The sequence below is a fragment of the Strigops habroptila genome, chromosome 1, assembly GCF_004027225.2.
Source record: "Strigops habroptila isolate Jane chromosome 1, bStrHab1.2.pri, whole genome shotgun sequence".
Taxonomy (NCBI): Eukaryota; Metazoa; Chordata; class Aves; order Psittaciformes; family Psittacidae; genus Strigops; species Strigops habroptila.
This window is the reverse complement of record NC_044277.2, coordinates 5,432,836-5,449,457: the sequence shown is the minus strand read 5'-3', so window position 1 is coordinate 5,449,457 and position 16,622 is coordinate 5,432,836. Positions and strand designations below refer to the sequence as shown.

Sequence of the window (16,622 nt, the reverse complement as noted above, 5' to 3'; positions counted from 1 at the left end):
CAGTTTTGATGAATGACCACTGGATGTCAGTGTTGTTACAGACAAACAACACTAAAGAGCTTGCTTTTTGCGCACTATGGATTCTTAAATAACTTTTTAAATTACATTTTTACCTGTAAACATATATACTTTTACTCTATAAGTCTCTTATCTGTAAGTATAATGATTTTCAAAAGTCTATTTCTCCTTTTAAATATTGGTAATTTCTTATACAATACATAGACTCCTAAAATTGAATTATACAACACATAGTGATAGGCTCATTCAGCAAGATAAGAATTACAATTACTTCCTGTAATGCATTTAAAATGGTGAGAAACATCCCAATCCCCTTTCCAAGTGTCAGTCAATCCCCACATACCGCAGGCTGTCTTAGCACTTCTTAATACTAACTATTTAATAATTCATCTTTCTTGGCTTAACAGCCAACAGACATTTCTATGCTAAATCTGAGATTTTGGGAGCTCTTTGGCCTGATTCAGAGAACTCCAGGTTTGGAAGAACAACATCTTGCCAAATGCAAAATGACTTTAGAAAGGTATTGTATAAAGTAAACACGATGGTCTTCAGTGTGTAGGAATAGCGGAGCTCCAATAATCTTATTCACAAAAGGCATCAGAGGCCAATGCCTGCAATAAAGGTGGCAGTGTTCAAGCCCACATTAAAACCTTGCCTGCAGGGAAGCTTCAGGAAATGAAATAAAGACTTGAGAACTGCAGTATCTGAAGTCAAGGAGAGCAACGGGGGCAAGGGAAGCAGTTCCTTAACACTTACAGGTGGTCCTGGTGGTCCAGTTTTACCAGAAACTCCAATCTCTCCTGGCAGCCCCTGGAAAAAGGAATTGGAAGAAAAAAAATAAAAAAAACCATTATTTCTGTCCTTTGCAGCAGCCTAACTTTTAATTTAAATGCAATTTTCCCTTCCACAGCAGTCAGGTCTCTGCTGTGGGGAGGCCTGTAGACAATGATTTATCCCCAGGGAACACCTACATGGTTCCAATGCACAGAGAAGCTGTCCTCTAGGACCAGCTGTGGCTTCTCAGTGAGAAAATATAAAAGACACATTGCCGCAGGTCCTGACTCAGTTCCCACTCAAACCCATGGCCTAAAATCCTCCAAGGCTGTTTTTTCTTCTCCTTGATATAAACCAAAACCCAAGCTTGTTTTCTTACTGGTGCTCCAGGTGGTCCAGGAGGTCCAGCAATGCCTGGGGGCCCCAGAGGTCCCTGTAAGAGACGAAGCAAAACCAGTTTATCAATCTCTGTGACAGCAGCTGAAAGCTTAGGTCCTTCCCTGTGCACTGTTCAAAATGGGCAAAAGCACTGAGTTTTATTTAATTAACTTCTAATAAATAAGAATGTAAGATGCCAAACTGAGCTTCAAGGGAATCCTGCTCATGAGGAGAATGGTACCTCCTGCTTAAGCCACTAAGTACTGCTGTTGAAGGTGAGCTCCATCCTCCACTCCAGTACAAGAGATGGAGGAGTTGAAGGCCATAAATGGTAACGTAGAACACAAAACTTGTCCAGTGGGATCTCTTGTAGCATCCTGCCTAATTTCATCTTGATTAATGTTGCTTCAAAGTGAGCAATTTACCTCTGCAAAAAGATCTCTGAAGTAACTAATGAATGGAACAGGTTTGTAGTGAGGGCAGGAGCAATATGAATCCAAGAGTATAGAATCGTAGAATGGTTTGGGTTGGAAAGGACCTCAAGATCATCCAGTTCCAACCCCCTGCCATGGGCAGGGATGCCTCACACTAGACCATGTCACCCAAGGGTCTGTCCAGCCTGGCCTTGAATATTGCCAGGTGTCCTGGGTTCAGCTATAGCAGTCATTTTTCTCCTTCTTAGTAGCTGGTGCAGTGCTGTGTTTTTTAAATTTCAGCCTGGGAACAACGCTGATAACACCGATGCTGTTAGTTGTTGCTAAGTAATGTTTACTCTGACCAAGGATTTTCTCAGTCTCATGCTTTGCCAGGGAGGAGGGGAAGCTGGGAGGAAGCAGAGACAGGACATCTGACCCAAACTAGCCAAAGGGGGTATTCCATACCATGGCATGTCATGCCCAGTATATAAACAGGGGAGAGTTACCCGGAAAGCCCAGATCACTGGTGGGCTTGGGCTGGGTATCGGTTGGTGGATGGTGAGCAATTGTATCCTCTCCCCTTGTTATTTCCCTTATCATTATTATTATTGGTGGTAGCAGTAGTGGTTTTGCGTTATACCTTAGTTGCGGGACTGCTCTTATCTCAACCTGTGGGAGTTACGTTCTACCGATTCTCCTCCCCATCCCTCGGGGAGTAGGGGGAGGAAGAAGGGGGGAGAGTGAGCAAGCGGCTGCGTGGTTCCGAGTTACCGGCTGGGCTCAAACCATGACAGTTCTTTGTGGTGCCCAACGTGGGGCACAAAGGGTTGAGATAGCGACAGATCTGACCAGAGTGTGTCTAATCATATTTGTGATAAGCATTCATTGTTACTACTCGTCACAATGGTGATTTATTGGCTCTCAGAGTTGTTGCGCTTGATCTCAGATTTTCAGTATGCCATACCTTAGTTACAGCCAGTATTTGCTGTTTTAGTGTTTATCGGCTGGGGAGCCTAAGGTTATTAACCTTAGCCTGGGGGCTAAGATTATTGTTTCACTGTACTTCATGGTAATGACTTGTAATACAATGGACTCATTGATCATGAAACTGGTCTGGCTTGCACTCCCGGTGTGGCCATCACCTCTATACTTTGGGAAGTATATAATGAAATTTTTTAGCAATTGCATATCTTTTTTTTTCTCCTCGGGGGGGTCAACCTACAAAGGAGGCATTCCTTTACACTCCCCGCTCTCCCACCAGCCTATTTACAACAGCATTTGAGAGTTCTGAAGGTTTTGGATGGCCTTTGAATACCCTTGAGACCTGCCTGCTGATTGTGCTGGGGATCAGCATGTTGGCAAACATACGGAGTGTGTTTTACCCAAGGCCATCTTGCCCTGGGAACACCCTGTTTCATCTGATCTCAAAAGTTAAGCAGTATCGGGTTCAAATCTGGTCTAGGGTTAGACGATGATGCAGGAGGACCACCAAGAGATTTTCCCTGAGGCTGGACAGTCATGAGTGGCAGGGTGTGTGGGATAGTATGGGCAAGTATCTAGGCCAGTGGGCCCCTCCAGTGCTTTGGAACTTCGCCACTGAAAAGTGCAACGTCTGGAAAAACTAGTAAAACACTTAAACGAGGTGTGCTGTCGTCCTGGTTATACCAGAGAGGGACAACTCTCTGCAACGTGCTGGGGCTTGGCCTACGCCTACAGAGCCCTGCTCAACACTATCCAGCACCTTCAAAGGGAAAAAAATGTCTCTGGATCTGATGGCAAAGCAACAGACAACACAGCTACTCCAACTCCAAGTATAGCAGCTACATCAACCCCAGCGACAAGCACAGCAGCTACTCAAATCCCAACAGCCTATGGCCACACCACCCTGAAAACACCCGATCTCGTCTTTCAAAGAACTGTCATGGTTTGAGCCCAGCCGGTAACTCGGAACCACGCAGCCGCTCGCTCACTCCACCCCATTCTTCCTCCCCCCGCTCCCGGAGGGATGGGGAGGAGAATCGGAAGAAAGTAACTCCCACAGGTTGAGATAAGAGCAGTCCAGTAACTAAGGTATAACGCAAAACCACTACTGCTACCACCAATGATAATAATGATAAGGGAAATAACAAGGGGAGAGGATACAATTTCTCACCACTCACTGACCAATACCCAGCCCAACCCAAGCAGTGATCTGGGCCTTCCGGGTAACTCCCCCCGGTTTATATACTGGGCATGACGTGCCATGGTATGGAGTACCCCTGTGGCTAGTTTGGGTCAGATGTCCTGTCTCTGCTTCCTCCCAGCTTCCCCTTCTCCCTGGCAAAGCATGAGACTGAGAAAATCCTTGGTCAGAGTAAACATTACTTAGCAACAACTAACAGCATCGGTGTTATCAGCATTGTTCCCAGGCTGAAATTTAAAAAACACAGCACTGCACCAGCTACTAAGAAGGAGAAAAATGACTGCTATAGCTGAACCCAGGACACCAGAGATGGAGCATTTACCACTTCTCTGGGCAGCCTGTTTCAGTGCCTCACCACCTTCACAGTAAACAACTTCTTCCTTTTATCTAGCCTGAACTTCCCCTGTTTCAGTCTGAACCCATCACCCTTTGTCCTATCACTACAGTCCCTGACGAAACAATGTACTGAATCAAGTGTTTCAAAACAAATGCACCACCGTTTTAGTGCTCTACTCTAACTTTGTTGATAGTAAAATATCCTCACAAACTCATGCTTCAATGAGCACATTCAGTTGGAAATATCTTAAAGGTATTCATTACTCATGTCCCTTCAACAGCTGTTCTCTTAGGGAAAACATTCTCTCAATACCCATTTGATTTTCAGAGGGGTTTATTTTTGTGTATTGAGCAAATCGTTGAATCTGGCTTCCTAGATGAGAAATTTGTTTCCATACTCGACAAATCTTAACAGGTTGCCTGAGATGCAGAGGTGTTTGTTACTTCCAGCTTCCGCTGCAGACAAGATAGGAATTCTCCTGTGCTCAGAATGGAGCATGTGTTCGTGTGGTTTTTGGATCAGGACCTAAGCAAACAATATGAGGATGGATGTGAGAAATGGATATGCATGACTGAAATGGAATTTTACACTGTCTGTCTCTTCTGTCTTTCTAACAGGATGATTTCATTCATTTTCAGCTTTCAGCATAGTTTAGGAGAGTTCTGGTGTGTTTGTACTTAAAAAACCAGCAACACCCCCCACTCTCCTCCCAGTCCTATATAAAGAATTGAAACTGAGCAACTGATACTAAATAGAAAATGGCCAGTCGAAATTTCACCATTCAATATCACAAAGCACAGCTTTTGTGATTAACGTATTACGAGTCATGAGTCAATATTAGCATTTCATATTTAAGGAAAAATGTAGCTCAAAAGAAGAAAACAATGTAAAAAAGTGATGACAAGGAGATATTTGTGGCATGGTTTGACAGAGAAGGTAGCAGATAAGCAGTCTTTTTAGAATACACTTGTAAAATTCAGCCAAAAAAGAAGACAGCCTCTCACCAATAGATGGGGCAAAGCGACCAAAAAAGGACCTGCAGACGCACTTGCCTCCCATGAACCGTTTTCCTTGCAGCTCAGAACACACACGGATTCATCCCACCAACTTTAACATTTGTAAAGTGCCTCAAATGTGAGCACAAGTGAAAAATCCCCTTGGGATGCACTAATGCTGCTCTTGTGGAGCCCTGAATTACCTTCTGGGGACATTGGTTCAGCTGCTATTGCAGCAGACACCTGGTCGAGACCAACCATCACTAAGAAAAAGCTTTGCCATTCAGAGATCATCAACGATCAGAATTAGCCCTGCACAAGAGAAAACACCACACTGTAGACACAACTGAGTGACCTCAGACACCAGGGACATGGAGGTTCTGCTTGGCTCTCTACATGGTGTTACTGAGAGGCCTTGCAGACAGTTCCTATCAAGGGGGGAAAAACCCCATCCAGGACCCAGCCTCAGGACCCTGAATGAGCCCAAGCATCCCCAAGTTACCTCACACAGTACAGACAGGGGTCAATCTGACCTAAAAACAAAGTCTTTCAGCAACCAGCACAGTCCCTAAAATGTGAGGTGCTACATCCTCCTCATCCCAACTGTTTCTCCTGTTAACTCTTGATATTCTCACTATCCAATTTCTCATTCTTCTCTTAAGTTTTCTACATTCTGGACCACAAAAACCTTATGCAACCACAGATCTTGACATGGAAGCACACTGGTCCTTAACCTAAATTGCCAGAAGTTATCATGTTTTATTGCTTTCCATGAAAAAATCACCCAGGACATCATGCCCAAGACTGTTTTACTCAGGTAGCTTCACCATATGTGGCACCAACAAATGTTACAGCCACTAAAGGAAAGTTCTTCTGATAAAAGCCTCTCTGAGATGGACATAGAACAGTTCTATGTACTGGCCACCAGCATCCCTGGGAGATGCACAGACACAGAATAATAAAATAGCACAATCACATAAGAGTTGCAGAAATGCATCGTACATGTCCTTTGTAGGGACCTCCCTTTTGCTACTGGCCAGAGCAAATCAGTTTTATTTGTATATACATTTCTGTTATTGTAGCCCTTCCCCTGACTTCTGAATATACTTCAGAGCAAGGACTATTCTTTCGAAATCTTTAGCAAGGACTAAACTGACAGCATTTATTTGTTATTAAAATAACCCAAACCCCAACCAAACATAAAGCGGCAGGAGCAGGACAGTTTGTAATGCTTAACCCCAAAATCTCATGCCATCTGTTTTCTTTGCTTCCTTTTTTAAACTGAATCCAGATTAAAGTACCTGATGTAAACAGTCACCTTTTCCAGAGATCATTTGATGAATTACACAGATGAGAGTCCCTGTCCCAAATCCAGTCCCAGTGTTGTCCCTTTAAAACTCTGATCTGGCTGGTAAAGAAACTGATGTGTGGTTTATAGAATCATAGCATGGTTCCTACATGCCAAAGCAAAAACTGATATATGAAAACTTTAAAGCAGGACTATTCAAATGCTTTGGAAAACAAATGAAAAACATAGACCTTTTACCAAAATGTTAAATTGAAGCGTTTTCAAACTGTTGCTTTGAAAACAAAAGGTTTCAAATAATCATTGTAATTCAATAGCATTTAGAGGTATGTGTGTCATGGTTGAGACATCTAGCCTAGAGAGGTGGTGGATGCGCTATCCCTGGAGACATTCAAGGCCAGGTCAACCTGATCTAGATGGAGATGTCCCTGCTCATTGCAAAGGGATTGGACTAGATGAGCTTTGAAGGTGTCTTCCAACCACAGAATCTATGATTCTATGACCTTTAAGAACATTGAGGAGGATGTGTGTGGATTTTTCTCAGGTTTGTGTTTCATCAAGCTCCATTCCTTGGACATGCAGGGACAGTTCTCAGGAAAGAAATCAGACACTCCATTTCTGAGGAACAGCTGTGCCTGTCCTCCAGGATCCACTGAAGGATGTCCTCCTCTTCCAGTGTTGTACCGTGTTGAAAGACAGGCTGGGAAAGGCAGAGATATTAAGATTTAAGTTCTGCACTCCCTAAGGAAGCTTTGAAAAGGAACAAAAACCTTTTTCTGTGACTACATCAGTAGGCTGCTTGGCCTAAATCTCTTTTCCATGGAAAAAGGGGTGGCTGTGTTTTAGAGGGAGGTGAACAAATGCCATTCCATGATGGAAACTGAAGTCTGATGGCTTTTCCAGATATATGTCTCTGGAGGCAAAGCTCACACAGACATATTTTCTGTATATTATTCCATGCCGCTGGCGGGATACTCTTACACTATGAGAAAGCCTTAGATAAGCGCTTAACCCATGTCAAAGAAGGCTGTGGTCTGGGCTTCTTAGGCAGTGTGCCAGCTTTATGAACAAGAGCCTCCGGGACATACAGGAGCATCTTGTCTGCTGCCAGTGATAGCAAAATGCATAACCACGGCACTGACAACCTTTTCCCTCTGGTGTCTGTGCTTGTCTTCACTTCAAATCCAATTATTCCCTGCAACTTCACCTCTCAGAAGGTCCTCACAGACCCTTTCTATTGGCTTTGAGTTGTCTCCCCTTTATTTCCACTTCTCCCCCATCAGAAATGAGGCCATTGCAGCAGTTTTGGGGAACAGTCCACATGTCTCACTATGTCCTTTGCCACATCAACTGTCCATTTCCACTCTGCTGCATCTGAGAGGGTTCTAGGATCAGCTCCTCAAATCTGCTCTTCATTTCTCACCCCAGGCACTACAGTATCCATCAGCACAACTACTGTGAATTATCTTCAGTAATGCTGTATTAGAGCACCGTATTGCTCTCTTTGCTTAAATCCTGCCTTACAAACCAAGACAAAGATAAGAGGATATAGAAAAAGGCTGTTGCTGATGACACTGAAAACCAAAAGCCTTAAAGAGACAACAGATCAAGGCATTTACCTGTGAAGCATGTTCTATAGTCACCTTCAGTTATAGTGCCATAATTCATACGCAGATGAGGTCTCCAGTTATTTCACCAGGTGGCATCGTAATTGGAGCAACATTATTGAAAAAACAGAGATTTTTCAACAAAAATTCTCTGAACTGTCTTTCCAGCTCTGTAAAAGTACTGAATAAAGTTGACTTTGTTCTTAGCAGCCTCTCCAGGAGAATTTCTTACTCCCAGTGAAAGGCAGTTCTTGTTTAACTTCATCACTTAGCATAAGATATGGACACGGTCTCTTTTGTCTACAGAGGAAGATTTCTTTTCCTGTGTGTTCATTTTCAGTTGGTTTACTGAGCCAGTGCAGAATATGAGAAAAACAACAAAACCCCCTCCCTTATGGTCTTCTTTTTCAGTGCTATTAGTGATCTGCACAGGTGAAGCTTTTATTTTTGTTAAAGGCATAGATCTTATTAAAAATAGCTCTGAGCAATATCTTCCAATTTCAAGCAGCACTGGCATAGTTTGAATTCAATCTAAGCTTTGCAGCTGGAGCCTGTATCCTTGTCTTACATTTTGCAGTATTAACTTGCATTACAAAAAGGTTGTTAAGAACAGCATGCATTTCAGAGGATATAATTTATTTCCTGAATTACTTAGGAAAAGCTGGGTTTGAGCTCACACCCTACAGACAAGTCTATACTAATTAAATCCCTGCCAGCCATGACTATTAAAGGTACAGCTTGTACTGGGTGTTCCTCGCAGGTCTTAAGTTATACAACCAGGTTAGCTAGCATAAGGCAAACATCAGTAACAGCCCAGAGATATTGGAAGTGTGAGATATGACATTTTTGTTTAAATTTCAGAGTTTCGACTTGTTTTGCTGTCTCACAGGTAACTATCTCACAGCATGTACCTGCTCAGCTTGGGGAATCTAGACAGTGGCTCAGTGGACCATTTGTAGGTACCTGCTTTAGAAGAGCTTCTGGTTCCACTGATGATATTAACTGGATCTTCCTCAACAGGAGCTCAGACACCTGCATCCCATCCCCATCCTTAATCCAACATTTGCTTGGTTTTGGAGCTGGATCCCAGCCCTCGTCATTCAGTGATACAGCTCAGAGTGTCTGAGCCCCCAGCTAGCACTGAGGCATCAGCTCCCCACTGCTGAGCCTGTGAACACAGCCTTCATGGCTCACTCAGCATATGCTGCATAACTGCAGATCTCAATCCTCCTCAGGATACCCCTTCATGCCTAGAAAAGTACTTGTAAAGGTACCTCCATCAACTGCCTTCAGCTCCTTCTCTCAACTTTTCATACCAACAGATGATGGGATAGACAAGCTATACCAAGATCTTGGGTGACCATGAAGAAATGCATAGCCTCGTTGTTTTCTGTGCTTGGTACTCATCCATTACAACTGAAAGAGCTTAACAGAAATGCTCATTTTTCAGTCTGCATTTGAACAGCCGACTGCAATAGAAGCTTGGCCCATGATTAAGGCTCCTAGAAACTGAAATAGGACAAAGAAATAATAACACCATAAACACATTATGAGTTCAGATGTCTGTGCCCTTGCTGTAGGAGAATCATTCATATCCAGAGGGGAAATAAGACCCAAAGAGTCTACTCCATGGCTTAATGATGTTGCAAGATGCACCATTTCTAAAGGTCACTGGAAAATAAGTCTTCATTTTTGACGGTGTTGCCTGAACAACATGAAGAAAAGAAGTATGTGGACTGGTTCACCACCAGAGTTGATTTAGAAGGGCAGGGGGGGGGAAGATATTTTTGGATTAAAATTTAGTTTGAGATGGTATGTGCAAGAAGAGAGACAAAACTAGGGTTACTCTATTGTCATGAAGTATTCCCCAGGCTAGCTGGGGGAACTGAGAAGATACCTCCTACAGGGTGTTGGGTTCAAACTTACATGGGAGATTCAGGTTGGATATAAGGAAGAAGTTCTTTACTGTGAGGGTGCTGAGGCACTGGAACAGGTTGCCCAGAGAAGTGGTAAATGCTCCATCCCTGGCAGTGTTCAAGGCCAGGTTGGACAGAGCCTTGGGTGACATGGTCTAGCGGGGAGATGTCCCTGTCCATGGCAGGGGGTTGGAACTGGATTATCTTAAGGTGCTTTCCAACCCAAACCATTCTATGATTCTATATCCACTCCTTCCTTTTGCCCATCCAACTATCAATGTGTGGAATCAAGTAAGAAAACAAAAGTATATTTAAATTTGAAATAGCAAAAGAAAGGGAGGTTTTCTGGTGTCCTAATCTAGTGTATGTATGACCAAAAATGATCAAATCAGTTGGTCCTCAACACCACGGAGACAGCACCGAAGCAGATGACAGAGACTTCTGTACATGACTTGGATGAATATCCATGTAACTACAACATAAGGAAACCACTTCTTGAATATTTTTGGGACATAGTCTGATATAGTGCCTAAAAAACATCTAATATCACAAAAAGTGCTGTTAAGCTGAAAAGTAGTTTTGTTGCAAGCTGATTGTAAGCACATTCTCCACACAGAAATATGGAGATCTGCAGTAATATATCCAGAACTGAGAGCCACTGCAGGAATAAGAACAATATTTTCCCATTCCTACAGTTAGCTTGGAGGAACAGCCAATTTAAGTATCCTTCAATGGCACTGCATTATATGCAGTTTTAATTAACATAAAATTTACTAACTTTATTTAGCCTGACTGGAAAGGAAAAATACTTAATGCTGTGTCAGCAGTTTTCTCAGGTACATTTATAAAATCACTAACACTTTTTTTTTTTAAGTTTCAGGGAGCTTGAGCTGAGCAAGAGTGACATTGTTTGGATGGACAGTGTCAGATATCTTAGAAATAATGGATAGAGAAAAATCTTCCCTCAAAAACAAGGAAAATCCTGTCCCAGTGGTTCAGAAGACTTTGTGGGGGCGATGGACCTTTTAATGTTATTCAATGGGAAATAAAATAATCATAGAATGGTTTGGGTTGGAAAGGATCCCAAGATCATCTAGTTCCAACCCCCTGCCATGGGCAGAGACACCTCACATTAGACCATGTCACCCAAGGCTCTGTCCAACCTGGCCTTGAACGCTGCCAGTGATGGAGCATTCACGACTTCCCTGAGCAACCTGTGCCAGAGCCTCACCACCCTCACTGTAAAGAACTTCTTCCTTATATCTAACCTGAACTTCCCCTGTTTCAGTTTAAACCCATCACCCCTTGTCCTATCGCTACAGTCCCTGATGAAGAGTCCCTCTCCAGTACCCTTGTAGCCCCCTTCAGATACTGGAAGGCTGCTAATATTTTAAAGCCATTAGAAGTACCGTCTTTCTTCGTTCCTCTCGAAGGCTGCTGCTGAAATACTTGCAAAGCAGAGACTGTACCAAAGGAAGAAGTCTTACAAATATGTAAACCAGTATCAAGTGGTGTTAGCAGGATGAGATTCTCAGCTGGACACAAGGGCCCTCACCCTCACAGGGTCACAAGCCTTTGGATTGCCTCTCTGACATCCTCCTCAGACATGTGAACAGCTCATTAGGAAACATCTGCCATAGAGCCATTTCTAGATCAGGTTTCCTGGTTACAAGGGCAGAGCTTGCCAGAAGAAATACATGAAAAAGGCAGCATCAGCTGCCTAGCAGTGTGCTGTCTGCTGCCACACATCACCAGCAGTTGTAGTAATGGGGGCTTTTCAATCCCGACCCAAACTTCTCAATTATTGAAATAAAACCCCAAAGCCAAAGACCCAGTTTGTTAATTTATTATTGAAAGAGAATGAATGAAGTGCTCAGATTTATCCTGAGTGGTCATCTTAAAGTGAGGTTACATCTTTCCTGCTTGAGGATCATCCCTGCAGATACTTTTCTTATTGGAGGCATGACCCTACAAAGTGCCTCAGGTCAGCTACAAAGTTAGCAAGCAAGCAAGCCAGAGGCAAACGTCAGTGTTCTTATAATACAGGGCAGAATCAGTTCATCCAAGGTGGAGCCAAATCCTTAGTATACACAGCACTATTTTGCCCTTATGATGTTACAGATGGTGCAATTTGGAGCACTAACTTGCCAAAAGGCTTTTAAGAAATAGCAGCTATGGGCTCATTAAGTTAAGACATCCTTCCTCAAGGGGAGAATAAACATTCAGTTTTAAGCCTCTGTCTTTACCTTCCTCAATAAGCCAACATCTATCCTTCTGTAACAAGTGACAATGTGAGTAACAAAGCCACAAAACCAGTCTTGTGCTCAAAGAAGTGTGCTTTCTGAATAGCAAATACCTTTTAAACTGCTTCTTCCCTCAAGACTGCAGCACAGGAGGTATCGCTGCAATTGCCAATTCACACAGCCGACAATTAGCTGAGACACTGCCCTAAATATTACAAAACACAAATCGTTGTTTTCCCTCCAGAATGATACTGCTTCATGCACAAGCAATGGGGAAATTACACACTAAATACCTCTTTATGTCCCTGTTCAAAGATGCTGAAAAACTGTGGAAGGTAAAAGTGATTGCTGCCAGAGAGGCAGACTTCTCTCAATTGCAACAGGATAAATTAGTTTGGCTCTTAAAGGAGAAATACCAACTTCAGAGACAGAGACAGATGAGAAGAGAAAGAGGTTGTGGCACGTTGCATTGTGTTTCTAAGTCACCTTGCCACAAAATATGTTTTCCCACATGTTATATCAAAATGAAGAAATCATCACTTACCTGAGGGCCGATCAGACCATTGATTCCTGGGAATCCTGGTTCTCCCTTTTTACCCTGCATGTTCAACAGAGAAGGAAACATTAGAAACTGTAGCAAAGATTGCTACTGACTTTCCAAAGTCTTTCACTCCAAAACTAGTAAAACATCACAATGTGGGTACACAAAACACAGAAGCTAGAAGCGAAGGCAGCAGATACCATTTGGATGTGAAACTCCAGTTGTCTTTGATGGGTCTGTATCTCCCAGACTGTGACAATAGCTCTGTTTCATGCATTAAAAAGTAAAATAATGAAGAACTCTGGTGTATGGATGAATGTAAAAGATTCACAATCTCTAAGCCAGGAAACAGGAATCCATGAGGCATTTCTAACTCGGGCTGGTATTACCACCAAGGGACAGAGCTCACTGACTCCTCTGCAAGCAAAAGAAGATTCCTCCAGAGGAACCAGAGAGCTTCACTAGTGCAAAGGAAGGATAAGCCTGGAGTAAACCCTTGAGGTTAGTTCACCTATATGGGTGCTGAGGAACCTGTGTTCCCCATGAGTTTGACCCCAAATAGTTCACAGGGAAAAAGTCCTACATGAGAAAAAGAAGAAACGATGGAGTAAGGAAGCATGAAGTGCTGGAGTTGAGGCAGAGGCTGTATTTGCTTCTCAACAGCTGACTTGCTGTATTACTTTGGGCAAGTCATAGATGTGTAATAGACACTGAATCATTAATACATCTGAGGTTGTTAATAATATACTAGGAAGGTACAAGAGGACTCATGTAATCATCTAAGAGACAGAGAAGAGATTTTTTTTCTCCCTCATGTCTAATTCTCATCCAAACTGATTTTCTTTTTACAAGGATATTATAATTAAGCAAGTTTCATTGTCACTGGTGATATGATTGTACATACAGATGAGTAAGAGACATATATATAATCTTTCCTTGATTTTTCTTTCTTGAAATATGTCCAGAAACAAAGCCTATAAATGACAGCTTCCTGCTGACTTGAATGAAAACATCACAAACAAAACATCATATTTTCCTCAGTTTTGACTGGGATTCATTAGCTGGTGTGTCAGCATCCGAACTTTTCAGTATTTTTGACATAACAAAAAAATAAAGGCAGCTATCGTATACAGAATTTAAGAAGAAGATTAAGAGCAATTATGAGTTCCTTGGAGTTTGCAGTCATTTCCAGGACCCTAACACCAATCAAAATCCACGCTATATATTCAAGTAAATGCACTATTCACGAGTGCTGCTCCTACATTTTCAACATCCATCACTTCTCTGATTGTCAAAGCCAAAAAGAGCCCATTTTTAACCTGAAGGACTCATATCACCTCATGATTCAACATGTTTTCTAGCTATAGATGCTGATTTTGCCAACTGCAAGGTGACCATGCAAAGGACACTGTTAAAATACTCATTTAAATAAATAAATAAGCTTATGAATAGAGCATACGGGATGTAGTGTGTGTGGCCAGACGTGGGAGATAAGTATGCCTGCATACCACCTCCAGCTTCCTACCAGTGTGAGAGCTACATATTAAAGGTGGCTGGTTCCACAGCTACATCATAGAGTAACTGGTTCCTTCACATCCCACCAACCTTGCTGGTCACTGGGCATGACTAGCACCCACCTTGTACCTCCCTTTGCGATGTTTATGCATCTCCTTAGACTCTCATTCAGAGACTGCGTTAGAGGCAGGAACCTGATATAAACACTTTTGATAACTCTTTGAAGGAGCAAAACGGAATTAGCTTTACATTATTGTTCATGCCAACAAAATGGGAATGAGCCTTATAACCTTCCAAGTGAAATGATTCCAGCTGTACATGTAGACCTTATTTTGGAGGTCCACAGGGCCCACACAAGGGGGTGGCGTTGGCAGCTTTACAGCTTAAGGGCTTTATCTGTTTGCAATTTGCTGAACCCCTGCATTTGGGAAAATTGGTCCTACCTGTAAAATATTACTTGGGGAACCTGAGGAAGTTTGTAGCAGCACCACCTTCTCTTCAAACCCATCTCAAAAGCTGAGGAGGCAGAGGAAGGACAAATTTTGCCTCCTATGAGAAGTATACACAATTGTCCTGTTTCCGTACTGATGGCTGAGCACACTAATCTGCAGCAGCAATGAGCAATGTGAGAGGAGCTTAACCTATCCTTGGGTATAATCCTGAGAAACTTTGGTGCTCTTCGAAACACTGAGAAATCCGTTAAAGCAACATGTAATTATATTGACAGAGAAGCTGAGAGTGTAATTTCCCATTGTGAAAGGGACACTTTGGCCACTCGGAGGTTAGCTAAAATCAAACTACAACAGATTTGCTCCATAATATTATAGACTGCCTATAAAGTACAGGAATTCTTGATGGAAGAAATTATACCTTTGAGAGCAAAGCTCAGCAAAATGTCGCATCGTCTAATAATATGACAGAGAAAACCAGAAATTATGCTGTTAACTTATAGTAGGAATCAGCTAAGTGTGTAAAAATGTGTGCTTCGACCATATGAAATATGCCTTCAGCATCAATTTGAACAATATCACAGTTAAAAATGTGTGTTTTATAGGAAACGGGTATATTTACCTCACTGACAATTATAGCTTCACTCTGGATATAACCTACACCATCAATCCCTTTTTCCTTCTTTTTGTTAATTGGCTTACATTTCAGTTTCCTCCAAGCTGAACTTTGCCAAGGCAGGGAAGGTCATTTGAACATTTCAACCCATAAATACGTATGAAAACAACCATCCGTCGGAAAGATCTCTACCATACAGAAGACAGGAAACCAGGTGAAAATGTTGGCTGCACTCTGCTAGAGGTGAAATTTTGAAAGGTATCATAGGCCTAGATTATTTCTCATCTTGCTGTCCAATAGCCAGAATGGCCGTATATTTTCACAGCATGTTTTTCTCTAAGGTTTGGCCCCAGGACAGAGGTGGATTTGGTACCAAGTACACAGGAAGCATCCTTAATTGTAAATGAACATGACTGCAAGCATAAACGTCAACTATTTCCTCTATAAACTAGATGGGATGCTAGGATTACCCCTTTCAGCCCTGTCCCTTTACCTCTACATTACTAGAGAAGCCAGGAGAAATCCAGCAGTGCTGATCGATGTTTGAGTTCCCTGAAGGCACCAGCCTTTTCCAGTCTGCATATGTATTAGATAATGACAGTAAATGATGAAGTGAGAGCATCTCTTTAGCTTGCAGATGCAAATACCATCAGGGTTGGCCAGTTTATGGGTGATTACTTGGGCTGTTGGACAAAGAAAAAAAGGGCTATAAGGACTTCTGGACATTGAGAGATTGCTTCCTGGAACTGGCTCCTTCCAAATACTATACTTTATTTGCTGGGCAAATTTATTCTCCTCGTTCTTCTGGATTATTCAAGTCTCCCCCTGGAAATCGCAATCAACTATCTCTTTCCCTTGGACCCTGCAAGTCTAAGGTGGTTCAAATCAAGAGAATTCATGCATAGAGAAAGAAGAATTGAAACAGTGTTTACTGCCTATTTCAGATTGTGACCAGCCAGAACACAACATCATATGCAGTAACCCACTTGAACAGGAGAGCAGTGGATCAAGAAGGGGAAAGTCAAATACAAGAAAGACAAGGAGCTACTGGAGAGGGTCCAGTGGAGGGCCAGAAAGATGATCAAGGGTCTGGAGCATCTCTTTTATAAGGAGATATTGCAGGAACTGGGCGTGGTTAGCCTAGACAAGAGAAAACTGAGAGGTGATCTCATCAATGCAGATCAATATCTCAAAGGCAGGTGCTAGGAGGATGGTGCCAGACTCTTCAGTGGTGCCCAGTGACAGGACAAGAAGCAATGACCGTAAACTAAAATACTACAAGTTTCATCTCAACATGAAGAACTTCTTTCTACTGAGGGTGGCAGAGCA

At 42.5% G+C, this 16,622-nt stretch overlaps 1 protein-coding gene across 1 annotated transcript in view; it reads right to left on the bottom strand.

Annotated features, from left to right (window-relative positions):
* The window catches only part of COL22A1 (collagen type XXII alpha 1 chain), a 226,935-nt gene that overhangs the window by 66,647 nt on the left and 143,666 nt on the right, over window positions 1-16,622 (bottom strand). The window contains exons 23-25 of the mRNA XM_030505667.1: window positions 12,717-12,770; window positions 1,172-1,225; window positions 775-828 (exon numbers count right to left, since the gene is read on the bottom strand). Of these exons, the coding sequence (XP_030361527.1) occupies window positions 775-828; window positions 1,172-1,225; window positions 12,717-12,770 (162 nt within the window). The remainder of the gene's footprint in view (window positions 1-774; window positions 829-1,171; window positions 1,226-12,716; window positions 12,771-16,622) is intronic.